This window comes from Salvia hispanica, chromosome 1, assembly GCF_023119035.1.
Source record: "Salvia hispanica cultivar TCC Black 2014 chromosome 1, UniMelb_Shisp_WGS_1.0, whole genome shotgun sequence".
In the NCBI taxonomy this organism is placed as follows: Eukaryota; Viridiplantae; Streptophyta; class Magnoliopsida; order Lamiales; family Lamiaceae; genus Salvia; species Salvia hispanica.
The window spans coordinates 15989774-16006648 of NC_062965.1; the positions used below are offsets into that span (position 1 = coordinate 15989774).

General features: G+C 34.1%; 4 protein-coding genes across 5 annotated transcripts; 1 reads left to right on the plus strand and 3 right to left on the minus strand.

The window, feature by feature from the left end:
* The first annotated feature begins 1002 nt into the window (after positions 1-1002).
* Positions 1003-1826, plus strand: LOC125202725. 2 transcript variants are annotated; one of them, XM_048101170.1, is made up of 3 exons: positions 1003-1255; positions 1319-1501; positions 1561-1826. In XM_048101170.1, exons 1-3 carry the CDS (start codon positions 1061-1063, stop codon positions 1630-1632), a joined length of 450 nt encoding a protein of 149 aa, XP_047957127.1. In that variant the 5' UTR covers positions 1003-1060; the 3' UTR covers positions 1633-1826. The 2 variants fall into 2 exon arrangements, with proteins under 2 accessions (XP_047957127.1, XP_047957128.1); XM_048101171.1 differs by having other exon boundaries at positions 1003-1252.
* A 1024-nt stretch (positions 1827-2850) lies between these two features.
* LOC125188296 lies at positions 2851-3638 on the minus strand (the record flags this gene model as incomplete). Its single annotated transcript, XM_048085075.1, has 2 exons — positions 2851-3116; positions 3191-3638. Coding segments are annotated over 2 exons (495 nt in total), but the record flags the coding sequence as incomplete, so codon positions are not given.
* Positions 3639-5893: 2255 nt separating this feature from the next.
* On the minus strand, positions 5894-7129 carry LOC125222334 (phospholipase D beta 1). The gene has a single exon (XM_048124866.1). It carries the CDS (start codon positions 7014-7016, stop codon positions 6159-6161), a length of 858 nt encoding a protein of 285 aa, XP_047980823.1. The 5' UTR covers positions 7017-7129; the 3' UTR covers positions 5894-6158.
* An 878-nt stretch (positions 7130-8007) lies between these two features.
* LOC125222344 (DAG protein, chloroplastic) lies at positions 8008-9821 on the minus strand. The gene is made up of 5 exons (XM_048124878.1): positions 9412-9821; positions 8901-8998; positions 8717-8782; positions 8423-8610; positions 8008-8267 (listed from the first exon to the last, which is right to left on the minus strand). Exons 1-4 carry the CDS (start codon positions 9756-9758, stop codon positions 8441-8443), a joined length of 681 nt encoding a protein of 226 aa, XP_047980835.1. The 5' UTR covers positions 9759-9821; the 3' UTR covers positions 8008-8267; positions 8423-8440.
* Positions 9822-16875: the final 7054 nt, after the last annotated feature.

A 16875-nucleotide genomic window follows, 5' to 3' on the forward strand; every position in this document is an offset into this window, starting at 1 on the left:
GCATTAATAGAACATGTTTTGAAGTCAAAGCACTATAGAGATGCAATAAAGATGGAGATGAATGCATTAACTAAAATAACACTCAGTGTGAGTCAAACCAACTAACACATCTTTTGCTGAAAATCACATATAGTTGTCAAATAGATTGGGCCAATTAGCTCTAACTTGGATTCAAAAACATGAAATTGTATCCATGAAGGTTTGAACTTGTGACCTTCACCTTTAGGACTGTATCACTTTAATTTCTTAGCAACTAAATTGTGGAATTCAACACTTATAACGTCTAGTCTTTTGTGCATAATTAATATCCAAACCATCACTTGTACATATCATGCTCTGAACAAGTAAAATCCTCTGAACATAATTCTACAAAAATAATGTACTAGTAATAAGATATCAGGATGCTTCCACTCTAACAAACATAACTGACACTGAAGGTAGAGAGAAAAACAACTTGACAAGAGAATAATGTACTTGTAACTTCTGCATGCTTAGACAGCTATGCTCACACTATATTGTACTATGCTACTTTCAACCATATATAACAAGGCCACGAGTAGTTTGATGCTATTACGGTTAAAAAGGGTCAGAAACTCAATTTCTTAATGGCTTTGATCTGATATAACATATTTTTACATTAAGTTGTAAAACCCCTCCCACTCTCTTTCTCTCTCTCTCATGCTAGAAATGAGCCTCTCAACTCCCAAAGACACTAATCAAATGTGTATGTTGACCAAAGGAAGCCTAACAAACTTCAACAAGAAGATTCCCACTTGACTCTGTCATGTGCTAATCTTGTGAAATACACTTATAAATAGGAATCCCCTCCCATCATTTGGCAAAGCAATGGGGGGAGGAGGCATGGACAACGAGTGCCACAACACCAGCAACGAGGGCGATGAAAGGTTCAAATCCAAGAACCTCGAAGCTGAGAGGAGAAGGCGCAAGAAGCTCGGGGACAGACAGCTAGAGCTGCGCGCCTTAGTACCCAACATCACCAATGCAAGTAATCGAAAACCTCTCAGTATGAATCCTTACTCGCAATTTAGTCTCTCTGAATATGAGTTTGTTGGTGCAGATGACTAAATCCACTATAATAACTGATGCAATCACGTACATCGAAGAGCTGAAAACGACCGTGGAAGAACTAAGCAACCATCTCCTGGAATTGGAGGAGACTAGCGTCGATGAAGAGAAGATCAAACTGAAGGAGATTGACGATGAGAAAGAGATGAAGAAACATGGAATAAAAGTAGTATGCATTCTATCTCAAATTGATCAGCATTATAATGTGCTCTTACTTATCATTTCTTAACAGGTGGAGGCTGAGGTTGAGGTGAACCGTGTCTGTGGGACTAAGCTATGGATACGCATCGTGTTCCAGAAGAAGAGAGGCGCGCTTACTAAACTGATGGAAGCGATTACCTTGCTCGGGATTGATCTCATTGACACCGCCATTACTACTTCCAGAGGAGCAGTTCTCTTCACCTCATTTGGTCAGGTATAACTATCACACTTAAGTACAAAATGAAGAGATTCTGATTTTATTTGTTCGAATAGGGAATTCGTGGTGGACTGCCGGAGGCTGACCAGATGAAGATATACTTGTTGGAGATCATAAGGAGCATCTAGAGATATTATAACCGCGATTAATTCGCATTGATTGATCATTAATCCATCCAATAATTAAACAAGTTTTGAGATTGAGGTGTTGAAAAACAGAACAAGTCCAATACTAAACACTAATTCTGGACATGGCCATTGTATTCTTCAATATTTTTTCTGGTAAAAGAAGTGAACAAAATCTTATTTGTTTGCAGTTATTACAGAGATGGCAATAAAGAATTTCTATTCTACACTCTGTTCTACAGCAAGAAAAAACATATGCAATAACCTAAATTTAGTTTTAGTCCATCAATAACATGAATAAAAATACTCAAATTTAGACATTGGTTACAAATTCAGGCCATTAATCTTAAGCAGATTACTCATGTTATTATGGGCTCTGTATTTGTGCGAAAGAGGCCCAAAACAGACAGATTTAACTGGATACGGGTCATGGTCCCCAAGTGAAACGTATAAATGCATCGATAAAATCTAATTCTCATCAATGATACAAACGAGAAATTACTTGAAGACGATTTCCTTCCTTCAAATTCTTCAAAAGACGAAATGAATAGCTCTCACTTCGTATTCAACATGTATGATTTATGCCAATCGTTAAGTTTGATTCCAAACACCATGAATGTCAAAAACAAATTGACAAGAATACAACAGCCTAATTTGGGACCACGAGGTACAAGATAGCTAATATCTAAACTAATGGTGCTTTCCAGAAACATTAAGAGGCCCAGTAGAGATGATTCACAGCCTTAAATTTGTCCATATATGCATGTCTTTGGACTCGTGAACAATTTAATTTAATAATTACTATCAAATGTGCCTTTCAACAAGATATCAAAACATTTCTTTTTTCTCAACTTTAACCCTTAAATTTGCCAAATTACTGATTTGATGACAATCTTCCTCTTCAATTTTCCATTTCTAACCAAACTCTAATCTTTTTCTCCAACCGTTTGTGGGCCCCATTTTCATCATTCAAACAGATCATATGCCAATGGTCTGTTGAAAAGCTTCATTATAAAACCAAATTTCCTGGCCCCACATCAATTAACTCACTTCTTTCCTCATTCCATCTCACTTCAGGTATTCTACAATCTATTCATGAAAATAATGTGAATAGCAACCAATTCCAGTTAGGAAGTTGCCATTTACTAATTTTTCAACCGGAATGATTCTGCCAACCTTAAACTCATCAAGATTTTGTCAGAACACAATAAATTAGTCATGTAGAACAAAATCAGAGCCACAATCTCTTCATTCATCTCAAAAAATCTGCAGTTAGCATCCATGTTTTTACAATTCTACAAAGATGTATATTAGAAAACAGTCCCGAAGTTGAGTGGGAGAGACTCATTCATCCTTAACCAAAGGGAGACAAGACCGATCTTTGACTTTGGGTACGGAGCAACTTCTCTGGCATGCCTACAAAGGCAAACAAATGAGACATTATTCCTCTCTGGGCTCCAAACCCAAGCCGCGGTCCAGCATCACAGCTGCAACAACAACAACAACGACAACAATCAGATACATTAGAAATAAAAATTAAAAAAAAAAAAAAGGATCTTACAAGTGGGATAGCAAAGAGGAGGTTCTTCAAACAGAGAAAGAGACATCTGCTTGTGAGCGAGGCCGATGTCGAACAAGATAAGGCCGGAGGAAGGATCATACACGATGATGTCCTTCACCGGAAGCCATAAAAACAGCTCTTCTTGAGACAGCCCCTCAACTCCCATCAACCCTCCATAGCTGAGATTCGCCCTCACCACGCTCTCGAACCAAATCCTCGTCTCCATCCTCGCCATGCACGGGCTCTCCAAAAACACCTGCAGCAATCCATCTTCACTCAATTCGTACGACTTCACCCCATTCTTCGGGAAAAGCCCGGCCGGGAGGCCCCGGCTCCTCAGCAGGTCATGAATCGAGGCCGAGGCCAGTGTGACCAGACAGAGTATTAGAATTTTCAATAGCAGCAGCATAGTGAGTAATGAAATGTGAAATGTGAAAGAGCAAGGATTTATTTATTATGGGGTGAATTTGAAATGTGGGGTCATGAAATTTTATTTCTATATTAGCATTGTCTTGTTACTAAAATGTTGTGTGTGATTTTTGGGAGTGTGTGATTAAAAAAAAGGCTGGCGTTTTGGTGACAGATGAAAATGCATTTTCTTGCCAGAGGAGATCTACCTAAGAGCCAATAATTGTTGGACATACTATACTCCAATACATGATTGTCATTATTGTATTGACGAGGCAATGTCTCAATTCATGTCGTACTATATATCTTCATTGACAAACCAGATAATTTCAATTACTAATGTTAATTAGTGATCAATTGTGACATGGTTAGTGTACCAAACAGGAAGATTATGAAATACACCAAATACTTATAAAAAAAGTTGTAAATTAGTAGTAGTAATAAATATAGAAGTGTATGTAGCAGAAGAGGAAATCATGAGAAAAGGAAAGATCATATGGTGATGCATCAATTGGGCAGGATAAAGTTGGCATTTCTTTAGAGCAAGTCCGATGACGGAAATGACGAGGTTCTTGTCCCCACTTTTGGAACTTTCTTGTTCATTTATTCCTATTAATCTCAAATATAAATATTATTACTATGATGGATTGCTATATTCTCAGCGTATTCGTTTAATTTAGTTCTATTTTGGATATTTTTAACACTATCATTTAGGAAGAAATTATTAATTTAGATTATAAATTAATTATGGTAATATTAATTAACGTACGTACTATATGATTCAATTGCTATAATTATAGAATAATTTTACACTATATTTTTTTTTCAAATAAATTTTATTTTGTCACTTTAGTTTGATATCTAGTTTATCTTTTCTCTTTTGAATTATTCAGTCATGGCTTCTTTCCTTTTTTTTTTTTTTTTTTTGCTCAACTGTAATTTTTAAAATAAATCATCAATATAGTAATAATAAAATCATTTATCTTAATATATGAAAACAAAAATTAATTAAAAATTTTCCTTATTGAAATGTGAATTACATAATAAAATAATGATTAAAGCTTTTTCTGCATCTTCTGTTTATATGTTATTTACCATTTGTGTTTTTCGTTAGCTTGTTTTCTTTCTCATTTAATATCCAAAAACAGAGGTGAAATAATCAATATAATCTCTTCCTTGATTATATGAGGGGTAATTAACTAAATAGCAATTTTCAATTAAAATATATAAATTCTATTAATCGACAAAACTATCCAGTTATCTATATACATGTATATAATTTATCACTACTCTTCAATATTTATTTTAAATGGCAGAAAAATATGTTTGTTGTACATGGACAAATAGTCAAATACCCATAGTTAACAGAAATATATAACCACAATTCACAAACATAGTGATGTTTACTCACTTAGGGTAATGATAAAATGCAAACTTATATATTTTGTACAAACTCCAAACTCCTCAATACAGCTTCAACACAGTTTCAACACAATATCAACATAGTGTAAAAGTTCACGATTTTAATGTCAACACAGTATCAACACAATATCAACACAACATCATTGATTGACTACCGTTGAAATTCTGTTGATATTTTATTGTTGATACTTTTTTGTGATCCGTTGACATTTTTCAATGGCTCAGATCATAGTTTTGAGTTTGTACAATATTTAGAGTTTTCATTTGATCACATTCCTACTCACTTATGTATAAAGTTCAACTGTGGGGAGACTAATGAAAAAAAAGTGAAAAAAGAAATGGTGAAAGACCAAAATACCCTCACCAAGAAAACTGATATTGATTGCAAACCCTAATGGCAGAGAGCGCCGCCAAGAATTAGAGTTGGGTAAGTTTTAGTTGAAAATTGGAGTATTTCACTATTATAAATTGGTAAAAGCAACGTCGGCTCATACATGATTAATCCTAAAAAAATTTATGTGGATATATACCTTTCCCAAAGATTCCTGTTGCAAGAATTTGCAGTACCGATAGTTACTTGCTTTTTAGTCTTCAATCCATTGATTAAGAGGCGGAATGGATACAAAATTATTTTTCAAAATAGCCATGCTTTCACTTTATGACTTTTATCTTTCCTAGTAACATTTTCGTACATGTAACACTCATTGTATTCTATTCACATGTTGACCTCACTATTCATCATTTCATGAATATTTTTCATTTATACTTTACCTTCATTTTGCATACTTATTTAGAAGAAAATTGTACATAATCCATCATTTCTTGAGATTGGCCCTAGTTGCATAATTCCACAACGCATAGGAAATTGTCGGATTTTGCAAATAAAGTGTGTGCCATTGCATTATTACAGTGTGTTAAGAGGTGGGTTACACATCCCTTTACAAAGAAGAAAGCAAGAATAACAAAATTAAATTATTAAAAAAATGCCATGATTTTGCCTTCCACCAATTTGCATTTTGCACAATGCTTCTTCAATGTGGATAGTACAGTTTATTGCCCAATTCAATAACCCAACTAGACATGTTTATTTTGCAGCCAAGAAATAACACGAAAATCATACCAAGAATAATTACTGAAGTCAAGAAATTTGATCATACTGGTAGAGAGACTGGTGATAATTGTCGTGACCATACGGCACCGGACTACCGAAAAGATAATCTGCGGCTGACTCCCACGGCTCAATTCGCCTATCTTGATCACAGACGTGGCAGCAGTTCCTCTGCTGCTGCGCGGCCTGCGCCTTCTTAGCTAAGCACGGCCAGTAACCAAACAGACCCTCACACAAATCCACACCTTCCAATCCAGACCCATATGGAATTTGAGAACCATAATTTGGATACTCAACAATAGGGATCACATCACTTTGCTCAACAATAGGGATCACATCGACTGGCTCACTACCCTTCCCGTCATCATCGATAATCTTATCTGTTTCAGGTTTGGTATCGGCCGGTTTGCTAGGGTTAGTTGGGGTAACGTCTTGGTCTTTCCCATAGGGCGAAGGGATTGAATCGAAAGAGAAATTCTCCGGGGCGTTGGGTTGGGGGACCGAGCGAGGGTAACAGATGCGATCGGAAGGAGGAAGGGGCTTTCCGTATGTCATGGCCTGATCATAACCTCCACCGTAGGGAGTGGGGTCATACTCTTCGAATTCGGGTATAGTGAACAACGCATCAGAGTGTGATACTGTAAAATTGGTCTGGGAATAGAGAAGGGGCGGTTCGTAACAACTATAGTTCGTCTCCGGTTGATATACAGAGTAGTGGTAGTAATCGTAAGACGGAGGAGCATAACTAATCGGATCAGGATAAGTAGATACAGAGTAGTCAAACGGGGTTGAGTAAGACTCACCGGGATCGTATGGAGAGACGGGTTCGAAACCATGGTGGGGAGCACTCCAGTAGCGATCATCGCCGTTGTAGCGGTAAAACTCCATTTGGCCGGAAAATTGATCGCCTAGTTTTCAGAGAAATCAAGGTGGAAATAATAGATTTCATACAAACCAAGTGATGCTTATCCATAGGTGACTGTTTTTGTTAGAAAAGAAACAAAAACGGTGGAGGGTGCATGTGCCCACTTCTAACAATAGTACACATCATGATAGTGACACAACACCTTCCTGCCTAATTTTCCATAAATTCTTAATTTCAACCGCAGACCTAGCATTCTAGTAAGGATAACCTATCTTAGAGATATGAGTAAAAGCAGATGCACCAAAAGCATTCGATAAAATCAGCATACGAAACATATCACACCATAGGCATAATAAAAAGATTGATCGGAATGAAATTCACGCAGAAGCATGATAATCTAGAAACTTAAACTGATAGATGAAAGGAACGAATCCCTAACCAAGAAAGGAACAAATCCCTAACCAAGAAAGGAATGAGTCCTAACCTCACGGCACTTGTCGGACACTGCTATTTTACCTCTGTTCAATCCTCAAGGAGGTATTTTTGGAGAATTACTACGTTATGACTCTAATCCTACTTCCCTACAAAAGATGAGACTATAAGTATGAAAACAATACTAATAAACATGGAAATAACAACAGACTCATAGGATAAACGTCACTCTTAAACATCCTGCATCTATCGCTAATTCTTGATCACTATCACTAAGAATGTACCATGCTTGCAGATTTGTGCTTTTTGCGGATACTTGTAGCAACTTGCTCGCCCTAGAGTGGCAGATGCATGGATCGTTTAGCTCAGCAGAGTTATACATGCATGAGTCCTTGGAGTGGAATTTTAGCTGCTTGTCGATCGAAGAGATTTCTTCTAGCAAGGAATTGCATCAATGATATATGGCATATACTATATACTCAGACTCAGTACCTCTCGGATTAGAGGTATTGGTACACCTGTAAGCTGAGTATATTTCTGGTGCATAACCAAAGCCAGAAATGAATACAATAACTAGCGCTATTAGCGAATAAACATGAGACGTTCAATAATAGAACCTGACTGACAAGTTTTTCTACTACATACTTAAATAGCACTGGTCACAGTTACTCCTATAACACAGCTGGATACATATACTGAAAACTGACAAGCAGCCTCATAACTAGCTTGAGATTCAAAATGTAAGGATCAAAAACTTAAACAAAGCTCTCATCTTGTGAAAACTATGCTCCAATCCAAGCTATTATTTGACAGAACAGCATCCACGGATAGCAATTTGCAACCTAGAACAATAGGAAACAAGAATAGAATTGGATCGGTAGAAAGACCAAGCACTTAGCAGTACCAGGACTGAATACTTTAGAGTACCTAATGAAGCAAAGATCTTTACGGTATATTTTCCTCATCAATTATAAAGGAAAAGTTACAACCAAATTACCATATTCGTCATTGTTCATTAGGAAGCAGATTCCGGTGTTGCTTCTTGTCTTGGTTTTCTTTGTTCGGAGGGAGGGCCATCTCTCTTTCTTACATAAGCTTTGCTCTTATATTTTGAACTTCTGGCTTGCTTCGGTTGATAAGTTGGGTACTGGCAGGGAATGATCTCTCCATTTACGTACTTATCTCCTACAACCATCAAAACAGCAAGCGTGCAAAGGAGAATGTTCAAATGTAACACAGACAGTACTGTTTAGATGTCAGATCACTAAAGAAATTTAAAAGAACAACCAACCTCCATAATCCTTGTTCTTAACATCAATATATGAATCAGGCAAGACCCACAAAACACCAGGTAGGCCTACAGAGTGAAAAATAGACACACAAACAACTTATTAGGACCCGAATCACATCTGTGAAAACAGTAACTGCATTTTGGAGATTGAAGACAACAGGAAGATATTGCAACATTAACATACCCTTGAATTTCTCAGATGTCTCTTCCGATACAGTGCACTGAAAACCAGTGTAAGTTGTGGTACTAAAGGCATACATATTCTTCTTTGCTTCTTCCATACTGAAACACAGAATTTTAGATCAACCGTGAGATGTTTGGCATCGATGAAACATACATATACGAATGCATCACTCAACCCTACTCATCAACTTCAATAGGCATAACATCAGAACACAACCACCTTCTTATTTTTCGAAACAATGCCAACATTTAGGATTCCATAAAAGCTACACCCATAAGAACCTCAAAATTAATCAATCCATCAAAGGTAATCACACACAAAGTAAACATAACCTCAGAGTCTTCAGCCAAAACTACAAGCAATACTCCAGTTACTAATACAAGTAATTATACTATAAAATACCTCACAACAATTCAAATGCACTATCAACTAGCAGAAGCATATACTATCCTGGGGCAAAAAAAAATCAAAACTTTTCAAAATAAAACATCGTAATTTTGCTGAAGGAGACCTGCCGAGAACTGTAGCGAGAGTGTTGAGGTAAGTGTCAATCATCTGGTCCCTGGTGGGAGCGGGGTCTTTGGGGAATTCCATGACGATGAGCCAGTGATTGTAGTCACATCCCGGTAGCAATATCGTCTCCCTTTCCTCGCCGCCGCTATTCCTTTTGGCGGAGTATTCGCCGTCGGTCAAAGCTCTCACGGCCGGCAAAGCGGCACTTCTTGATTTAGTTAGGTACGGGCGAGCGCAAGGAAGGAAGGATACGGACAGTGTGGAGGGATGTGAAAGTTTGGGGGTTAGGGTTTTGGAAATAGGGTTTAGGGTTTTGGAGAAGGATGAGAGATTCAAAGTTGCCATATTTTTGGTTGTTGGGATTGTGGTCAGTGATGAAGAAGATGATAAGATTAAAAATCTGCCTGAAATTGAAGTTGTTTTTTCACAATTTGTTCTGATTTGGATCAAATTTTTCTTCAAGGCCCATCAGATATTTTACAATTTCAAACAGACAAACACCAATTTAATGATTGAAATTATCATTTAAATTAGGTTAGCTAAAATCAGTTAATTGTCGATATAATCACAATTTCTGATCAAATTTAAATTTATATTATTCGAAGCTTGAATGGTAAATCAGTAAGTTTAAAAAAAAACACAATTGTCTCATAAATAATGTTTTTGGAGGCAAAGTGGATGCTAAATTGATGCACACATGCAAAATTTGAGTGTTATCAATTAATAATGACGTGAATGTATATTAATGTGACGATATAGATGACTGAACGATATAACTTTAAGCTTAAGAAACTAAAAATAATAACAGAAATTTGATCAAATAGAAAAATTGATAATTTTAAAATTTCGTGATTTGTCATTTAAATTTTGAAATGCGTGAGATGAAACAGAATTGGATTAAATTTTATAATTATATACTAGGTGATTAACCCTTTAAATTACAGGCTTTTGTTTACTTCTGTTTAATCACATAGCTTTTAAAAGTCCGGTATTAAATCATCATTTTTGTATCTTTTCGCATTTGTTTCGTACCGTGAAAATTCCAATGAAATTGGTCATTAAAATAATAATTTACATATTTATATACATAATGCGTTAAAATATGCTTGAAACTTAAAGTAGTTAAAATCTATATGGATAGGGTTAGTGTTGCAGTTCACTTGCACGGTCGTAAACCGTGACATGTGCATATAGTTATACATAAATAATTATTTATGAGATTCTTATAACCACTTAAAAAGTTTAATTCTCGTTGTTGTAGATTTTAGTAGAGCTGTTGAACCTCCCTTAACGGCAGTTTGATATTTAGTCTTTTGGCAGCAACCCTGTTGGATAATCACAAAATGTTACTGGTCCTATTATTTTTTATATCTAATATATGCTAGGGGTGTTAATCAAGTCAACTCGCTTGGATTGTCAGATTATTCAAGTGTGGGCCAATCTATTGTTCACAGAATGTTATTATTAGAGCATCTCTAGTGCTACGGACTTCCCGTCGCCCTTCCCAAAAACATCTTCTGCCACATCATAAAGACTTCCCACCCTTCTACTACGTCATAAGGACTTCCCACTGCACAATCCAGACTTTCAATCGCCCTTCCCGCAATAAAAAAAATTTTACAATTTCACAAATATACTATTTACGTTACAAAATTAAAATTTTGACACGAATACGGACGGAAAAAATGCAACGATTTTATTTTTTTTTAAAAAAAGCATACATATTTAAACTAAAATAAGTACATTTTATATCTTTATTTTTGTTTTATGTCTTAATTTCCGACGATAATACATGCGTTAGAGTTTTTTAAAAAATCGTATACATAGAGTTTGCAACGAGCCGTATATATAGAGTTTGCAATGAGCCATATATATAGAGTTAAAAAAAATAAAAAAAAATTGGGAAGTCCGCGCCGAACGTCCGCGAGTCGCCACAATGGCGGACGTCCGCACGCCCTTCCGCCGACGACCGCGCCCCTCCCGTATCCTCACGGGACGTCCGCGTCAGTCCCTTCACGCCTTAATGGCGCCCTTCCCGGGCGCCCTTCCCGGAAGCCTCCCCGACGTCCGACGGGAAGGGCGCCATTGGAGGATGTGATCAACAGATCACATTGAAAACTCTAAATATTGTACAAACTCAAAACTATGATCTGGACCATTGAAAAAATGTCAACAGATCACAAAAAAGCATCAATAGGAAAATGTCAACAGAATTTCAAAGGTAGTCAATGATTGATGCTGTGTTGATACTGTGTTGACATTAAAATTTTGAAATTTTATACTGTGTTGACATTGTATTGAAATAGTGTTGAAGTTGTGTTGAGGAGTTTTAAATTTGTACTATATATAAGTTTGTATTTTATCATTACCCGTATTAATTATATCTAATAATAATATATGTGGTTAGGGATGTAAATCAAATCAACTCACTTGGGTCGAGTTAACCTGAAATAATATGGAGTATTTTTTGAAGTTTACATCTTCTTCCAAGTTCTAACCACTATAAATCTAATTTCGACATAGGGCAGAACATTAAAATATGGAATTAATATCAATGGCTATTTAGAAAGTCCCATATTGAAATAGAGAGTTGCGTTTTACATCGAAAAAGTGAATGTATAACATGGTAGAATGTCCCTATGAAAAAAGAACCATCAAATCATTTTTCTTATACACTCTTTTATCAATTTATAAGTTATAACTTCATACTTACACAAAGATATTGAAATGAAAACTCAGTAATAAAAACATTCTTTCACCGCCCTAAACTAAAGACAAAATTGTGTAGACTCTCAATCTTTTAAAGTCAATTTTTACCAAATACTTCAAAATTAAAAAAAATTAATATTTATGTGATCACAATGCTTGTAGTCGGTTGTTGGGCAGTCACTTTCCGATATAAAAATTAAAGGAAAGTCAAATAAATGTCGGAACGGAGAGCGCCCACAAAAAGTGGGGGCTAAATATTTTTATTCTGGTATTTATTCATTCATACTCCTACTTTCCATAAGAAATTTTAGAAAACAATTAAATTGAAATAAATAAATAAGTGTCAATGACGCTTAACCAAAGGTCAGGGTTAAGTCCACCTATATGCGATATTTATTTCTGCATATCGTATAGTGGTTTCATCTGTATACAGAATAGTATATTTTTCACTTTAATAAATAATGTAAATTTTTTATCTCTAACTCTATATAAATTTGTATATGCCACGTATAATTTTAATAAATAATGAGGCTTTATTTCCACGAGCAATGATATTGAAATAGAAAGTAGAAGAATACCCACTTACGAGCTGTAATAGAATCCTTTGTATCAGCTCATTTTTTAAGTACCAAAGTCTTTTGTCACATTATTCCAAAATGAATTATTTATACCCATCAAACGCCAATTTAACAGTTCCCCACTAAAATAATCATAACATAAGTGACGTCATTTTCCTCAAGACTTGCCAACTCTACTGCTTTAAGTCTTTAACCCTTGTAACTTCGTTATTATTAACACGATTATATACTTATTTATTGTATCAATTTAGTTAAGTTGAGTGATTTCTAATCATATAAATTTACAAAAAGGAGAAAAATCTGGTGTAATTGGATCGATGGTTGCAGAATGAATATTATGGACGATGTATCAATTTAATTAGGTGATAAAATCAAAGAAAATAGTAGTAATAAAAACCAGCGCTTTTCAATACAACTAATACTATTTCTGATATATTCATAGTCTTATAATGAACAATACGAATTTTAATATAAAATTAGTATAAAAAAGAAAAAAGAGAGAGAAAATGGTTTAGAAAAGGTGACTCATTTCATTACATATATGAAAACTTATCAACCATGAAAAGAGATTAATTTTTGTAAGCAAATTGAAATAGAAAAATAAGACTATTGGTTATATCTGTGGAGCCCAAAAAGCAGTGTATATGTGAATTTTCACAGTACATTAATTTGTAATCAATCAATCAATGTACATTCCAAAGCCAATAATTAACAATAGTGTATGAAAAATAAGCAAGTCCTATTATAAATAACTAGGAGCAAGACTTTGTTTACGGAATTTCAACTCCTCAAAGTCAATGTAAGATCGATATGACAATGCGTAATTTGGTAGTAGAAAATCTTTCATTTTCATTATGTGTGTGACTTGTTTTGACAAAATACTAAAGTAATTCTTTCCTTCTGTCTTCAAAAACGCGTTGAAGTAGAAATTAAAAATGTTTACATTTAAAAATAAAAGTATTAATATATAATTATATTGACTTTCCAGAAGATTAAAGTCAAAAGTTGCCCATTTGGGAGGTTAGTAGCCAGGATAGGACGGTTGGGGTATGGATAAGTGTGATTAATTTTTGTATTAAGCAGATAATGTAAAAAAATTATCCCTAATCACACTCATTAAAAGACAAGAAGTGTCCTGTCCTTATCTATAAACACAAGTTAATTTCTTGCTATTTTTATAAAACAAAATTATCCTAATTGATTAGATTTTGATATATATTTGGGTGGCATCTCGAGTAACAAAGTTTAATTAGATTGAGAACTTTAATTTTTTTATGATTGAGTTTGTTTTCAAGTTAAGCGAATGTGCATCATATTCAATTTACTACAGATTATAATAATATATAATTAATGAAAAATTATGTACAAAGAAAATGTGCTACTTATTTTTAAATTTTGTTGTCGACAAATTAACATGTTAAGATACTCAACATAATCCAATTACTCAATTCGCATTAATAACGGAATTAGTACATATTATTAGCTTGTGTGTGCAGTGATTAAAAGATTTAATTGTCTTTGTGAGCTAAATTGCTGATGTAATTGAATAAGACGTAGTTAGGGGTTGAGCCGTTGAGATAACCACACATCAAAGTAAGCCAAACACATACAGTATTATTCCCGGCCAAAATTCCCAATAATAGATAATTGTGGGGATATCCTAATGTTTTCATTTGAATATAATTAGATAATAATTCCTCAAAATGACAAATTATTCGAGTAGTGGAATATTGGTTGACTAGTGCATCGCATTTCCCACAACAATGACACGTGTACCCCTTAAGCCTTCACTTGTCAATTTCTACACCTCACTATGATGTCAATTTGCGTTATTAATTAATAGACTCATATTTTATTTTATTCATTGTTTTACTATTTATGGAACCTAAAAATTATTGATAGTTCTTAATAGAAAAATTTTCATTCTTTATTCCTACGTCGTGCCGTCCCATGTTATTTGCACTATTCCGTTTCGGCTCTATTTATAGTTTAAATTAAAACTAATGTATTTAATTAATATATTAGATTAAGTTAAGAGTTCATTTATTAAGTAACGTCTCATTACACTTAAAATTCTAATTTAATTATAATAAAAAATTAATCTAAAATTTATGGCTTAAAATGGAAAGTGCAAATAATATGAGACGGGGGGAGTACTAGATTAATGGCCCATGCCTCTCATAATCCAAATATAACAGGATTTGAATGTCTCTTAAATTTTATTAGAATAATTAATACGTCATAATTAACAAAACGTGTATGAAATGTAACACTATCATAATATAAAATGTGGTGGGTTTCTAATGATAGTAATTATGGAAGTTGTGGGTGAGTTGACGAGTGGTTAAATCTTGAATTTCTAAGAAGAAGAGCTAGAGCTACATTAAATAAATTTGTGTTCCAAATGTCATTATTAAAACATTCTTCAACAACACTTGGTAGTAGGAAAAGTCATAAGCAATGACATGAGCATAAGGGTGAACTTGTCAATTCACAATCTTGTATATTGAAATTCCTACTTTGCAATAAGACAAACAGATGATCCAGATGAGTGAATGGCAATAGACTTTTGTAACATACAAAACACAAAATAAATACTCCTACAAATTAAAATTTTAATATACTTATATTTATAAATTAACCGCTTCTGGAAGGGTGCTCTATAATTTTATAAGTATCATACAAATTTTTTCAAAATGGTCTCTATACTTTCTTCCTTAAGCATTATGTAAGTCTATAATTTTATTCAGTATGTTACTCTATATTTTCATCGACCTTTACTAATTTTTATTAGTTATACATCCTCTAATTTATAGCTTTTCAAGTTTGGTTTGTAACTAACTCTCCTGAATTGGTAGCTAATCGAGAATTTTTCTGCAGTTAATTCTAATGAAGTATCCAAATTAATTTTGGTATGCTAATATCTAAACTAGATTAGTCAAACTTGGTGTAATTGTTGAAATTATAAACCATAAATTTAAATAGAACTAATTACTGTCAGAATGTTGTACATGCTCATCCGACATCTGAGGAGATTATATATACAGTATTGAATGCAAACAGAATTTAAAATAAACACTACTACTACTATTTTACAAATTTTTGATATGATAAGATGATTTCTTACAAATTTATACAGTAATAATTTAAGTATATAATAATCAATATAGTCAGTGTCATGTTTTGACCCGGGCCCGATAATGTGTGACTAATGATGCGCGTGCCCCGTGCGGGACCCGGCCCACCACCCCACTCGTACAGTACGCTTGCAGCCGCCTCGCCTCTTTTAGCCGCGGATCCTATATTTTTATTTAATTAACCTTGCTTTTGCTAGTTGCAATAGCAAATAAAAATAATAATTCTGGTGCAATATTGGAAACGTGTAACAATTTGTATTCTCTTTCTTTCTTAAAATAATTATCTTATATAATCCACGTATGTAGTTCCGTTAGTTAATGTAAACGTCAGTTGTATCGAAATAAAACGAAATTCGCACGGTGCATGCGAAATGGGCTGATGAGCCAAACACACCGTCTTTGCCATGGTGTACATGGATTCCAAACATCCAATATATTACTTAACGGGTGAAATCGCCATCTTATTATTATGTCGCCTTTTTATAATTTATGTAATTTATTTTGTTTATTTTTGAGTTTCTAAGATTTCCAAACACACTACAAATTTAATCTCGGATGTAATCTTGTAAACCGAACACCCTCTTAGTTTTTAAGGACACAAAAATTGAGATGCAATTAATTGCGGTAAATTTTTTTAAAAATTAACAACAACTTAAGACGCAAAAGTAATCGTTCCTAGATGAAGGACAAATTAACTTAATCTTTTACTTTTTTAGGACAATTCCATTTGTGTCCTCTAATATTAGTTCAGACACTAATAATAAAGATGTTTTTTGAAGCATTGTGGTATATTTAGAAACATAAATTAGCATTCTTAATTGAATCAAAAATATTTTTAATGATTTTGTTTTTTTATCGTAGTAGTATAATTTACTACTATTCCGTAGTATAATATAAGAGATGGGATTGAGTGGTACTTATTCATGTCACAGTAATAAAAAAAAAACGTAATAAAAAGAATGTACTTATTCATCCAACCGTAATAATAATAAAAGAAAAAGTCAGAGGATTGAGAATTACAAATTGAGCAGTGATAAA

Excerpts from the sequence above, each read along its gene's own strand:
- LOC125202725 (XM_048101170.1), top strand. The coding sequence starts at position 1,061 with ATGAGTTTGTTGGTGCAGATGACTAAATCCACTATAATAACTGATGCA. Across the intron at positions 1,256-1,318 it reads AGAAACATGGAATAAAAGTA|GTGGAGGCTGAGGTTGAGGT; the intron begins GTATGCATTCTA and ends ATTTCTTAACAG. Across the intron at positions 1,502-1,560 it reads TCTTCACCTCATTTGGTCAG|GGAATTCGTGGTGGACTGCC; the intron begins GTATAACTATCA and ends TTGTTCGAATAG.
- LOC125222344 (XM_048124878.1), bottom strand. The coding sequence starts at position 9,758 with ATGGCAACTTTGAATCTCTCATCCTTCTCCAAAACCCTAAACCCTATT. Across the intron at positions 8,999-9,411 it reads CTCGCTACAGTTCTCGGCAG|TATGGAAGAAGCAAAGAAGA; the intron begins GTCTCCTTCAGC and ends TCTGTGTTTCAG. Across the intron at positions 8,783-8,900 it reads GACATCTGAGAAATTCAAGG|GCCTACCTGGTGTTTTGTGG; the intron begins GTATGTTAATGT and ends TTCACTCTGTAG.
- LOC125222334 (XM_048124866.1), bottom strand. The coding sequence starts at position 7,016 with ATGGAGTTTTACCGCTACAACGGCGATGATCGCTACTGGAGTGCTCCC.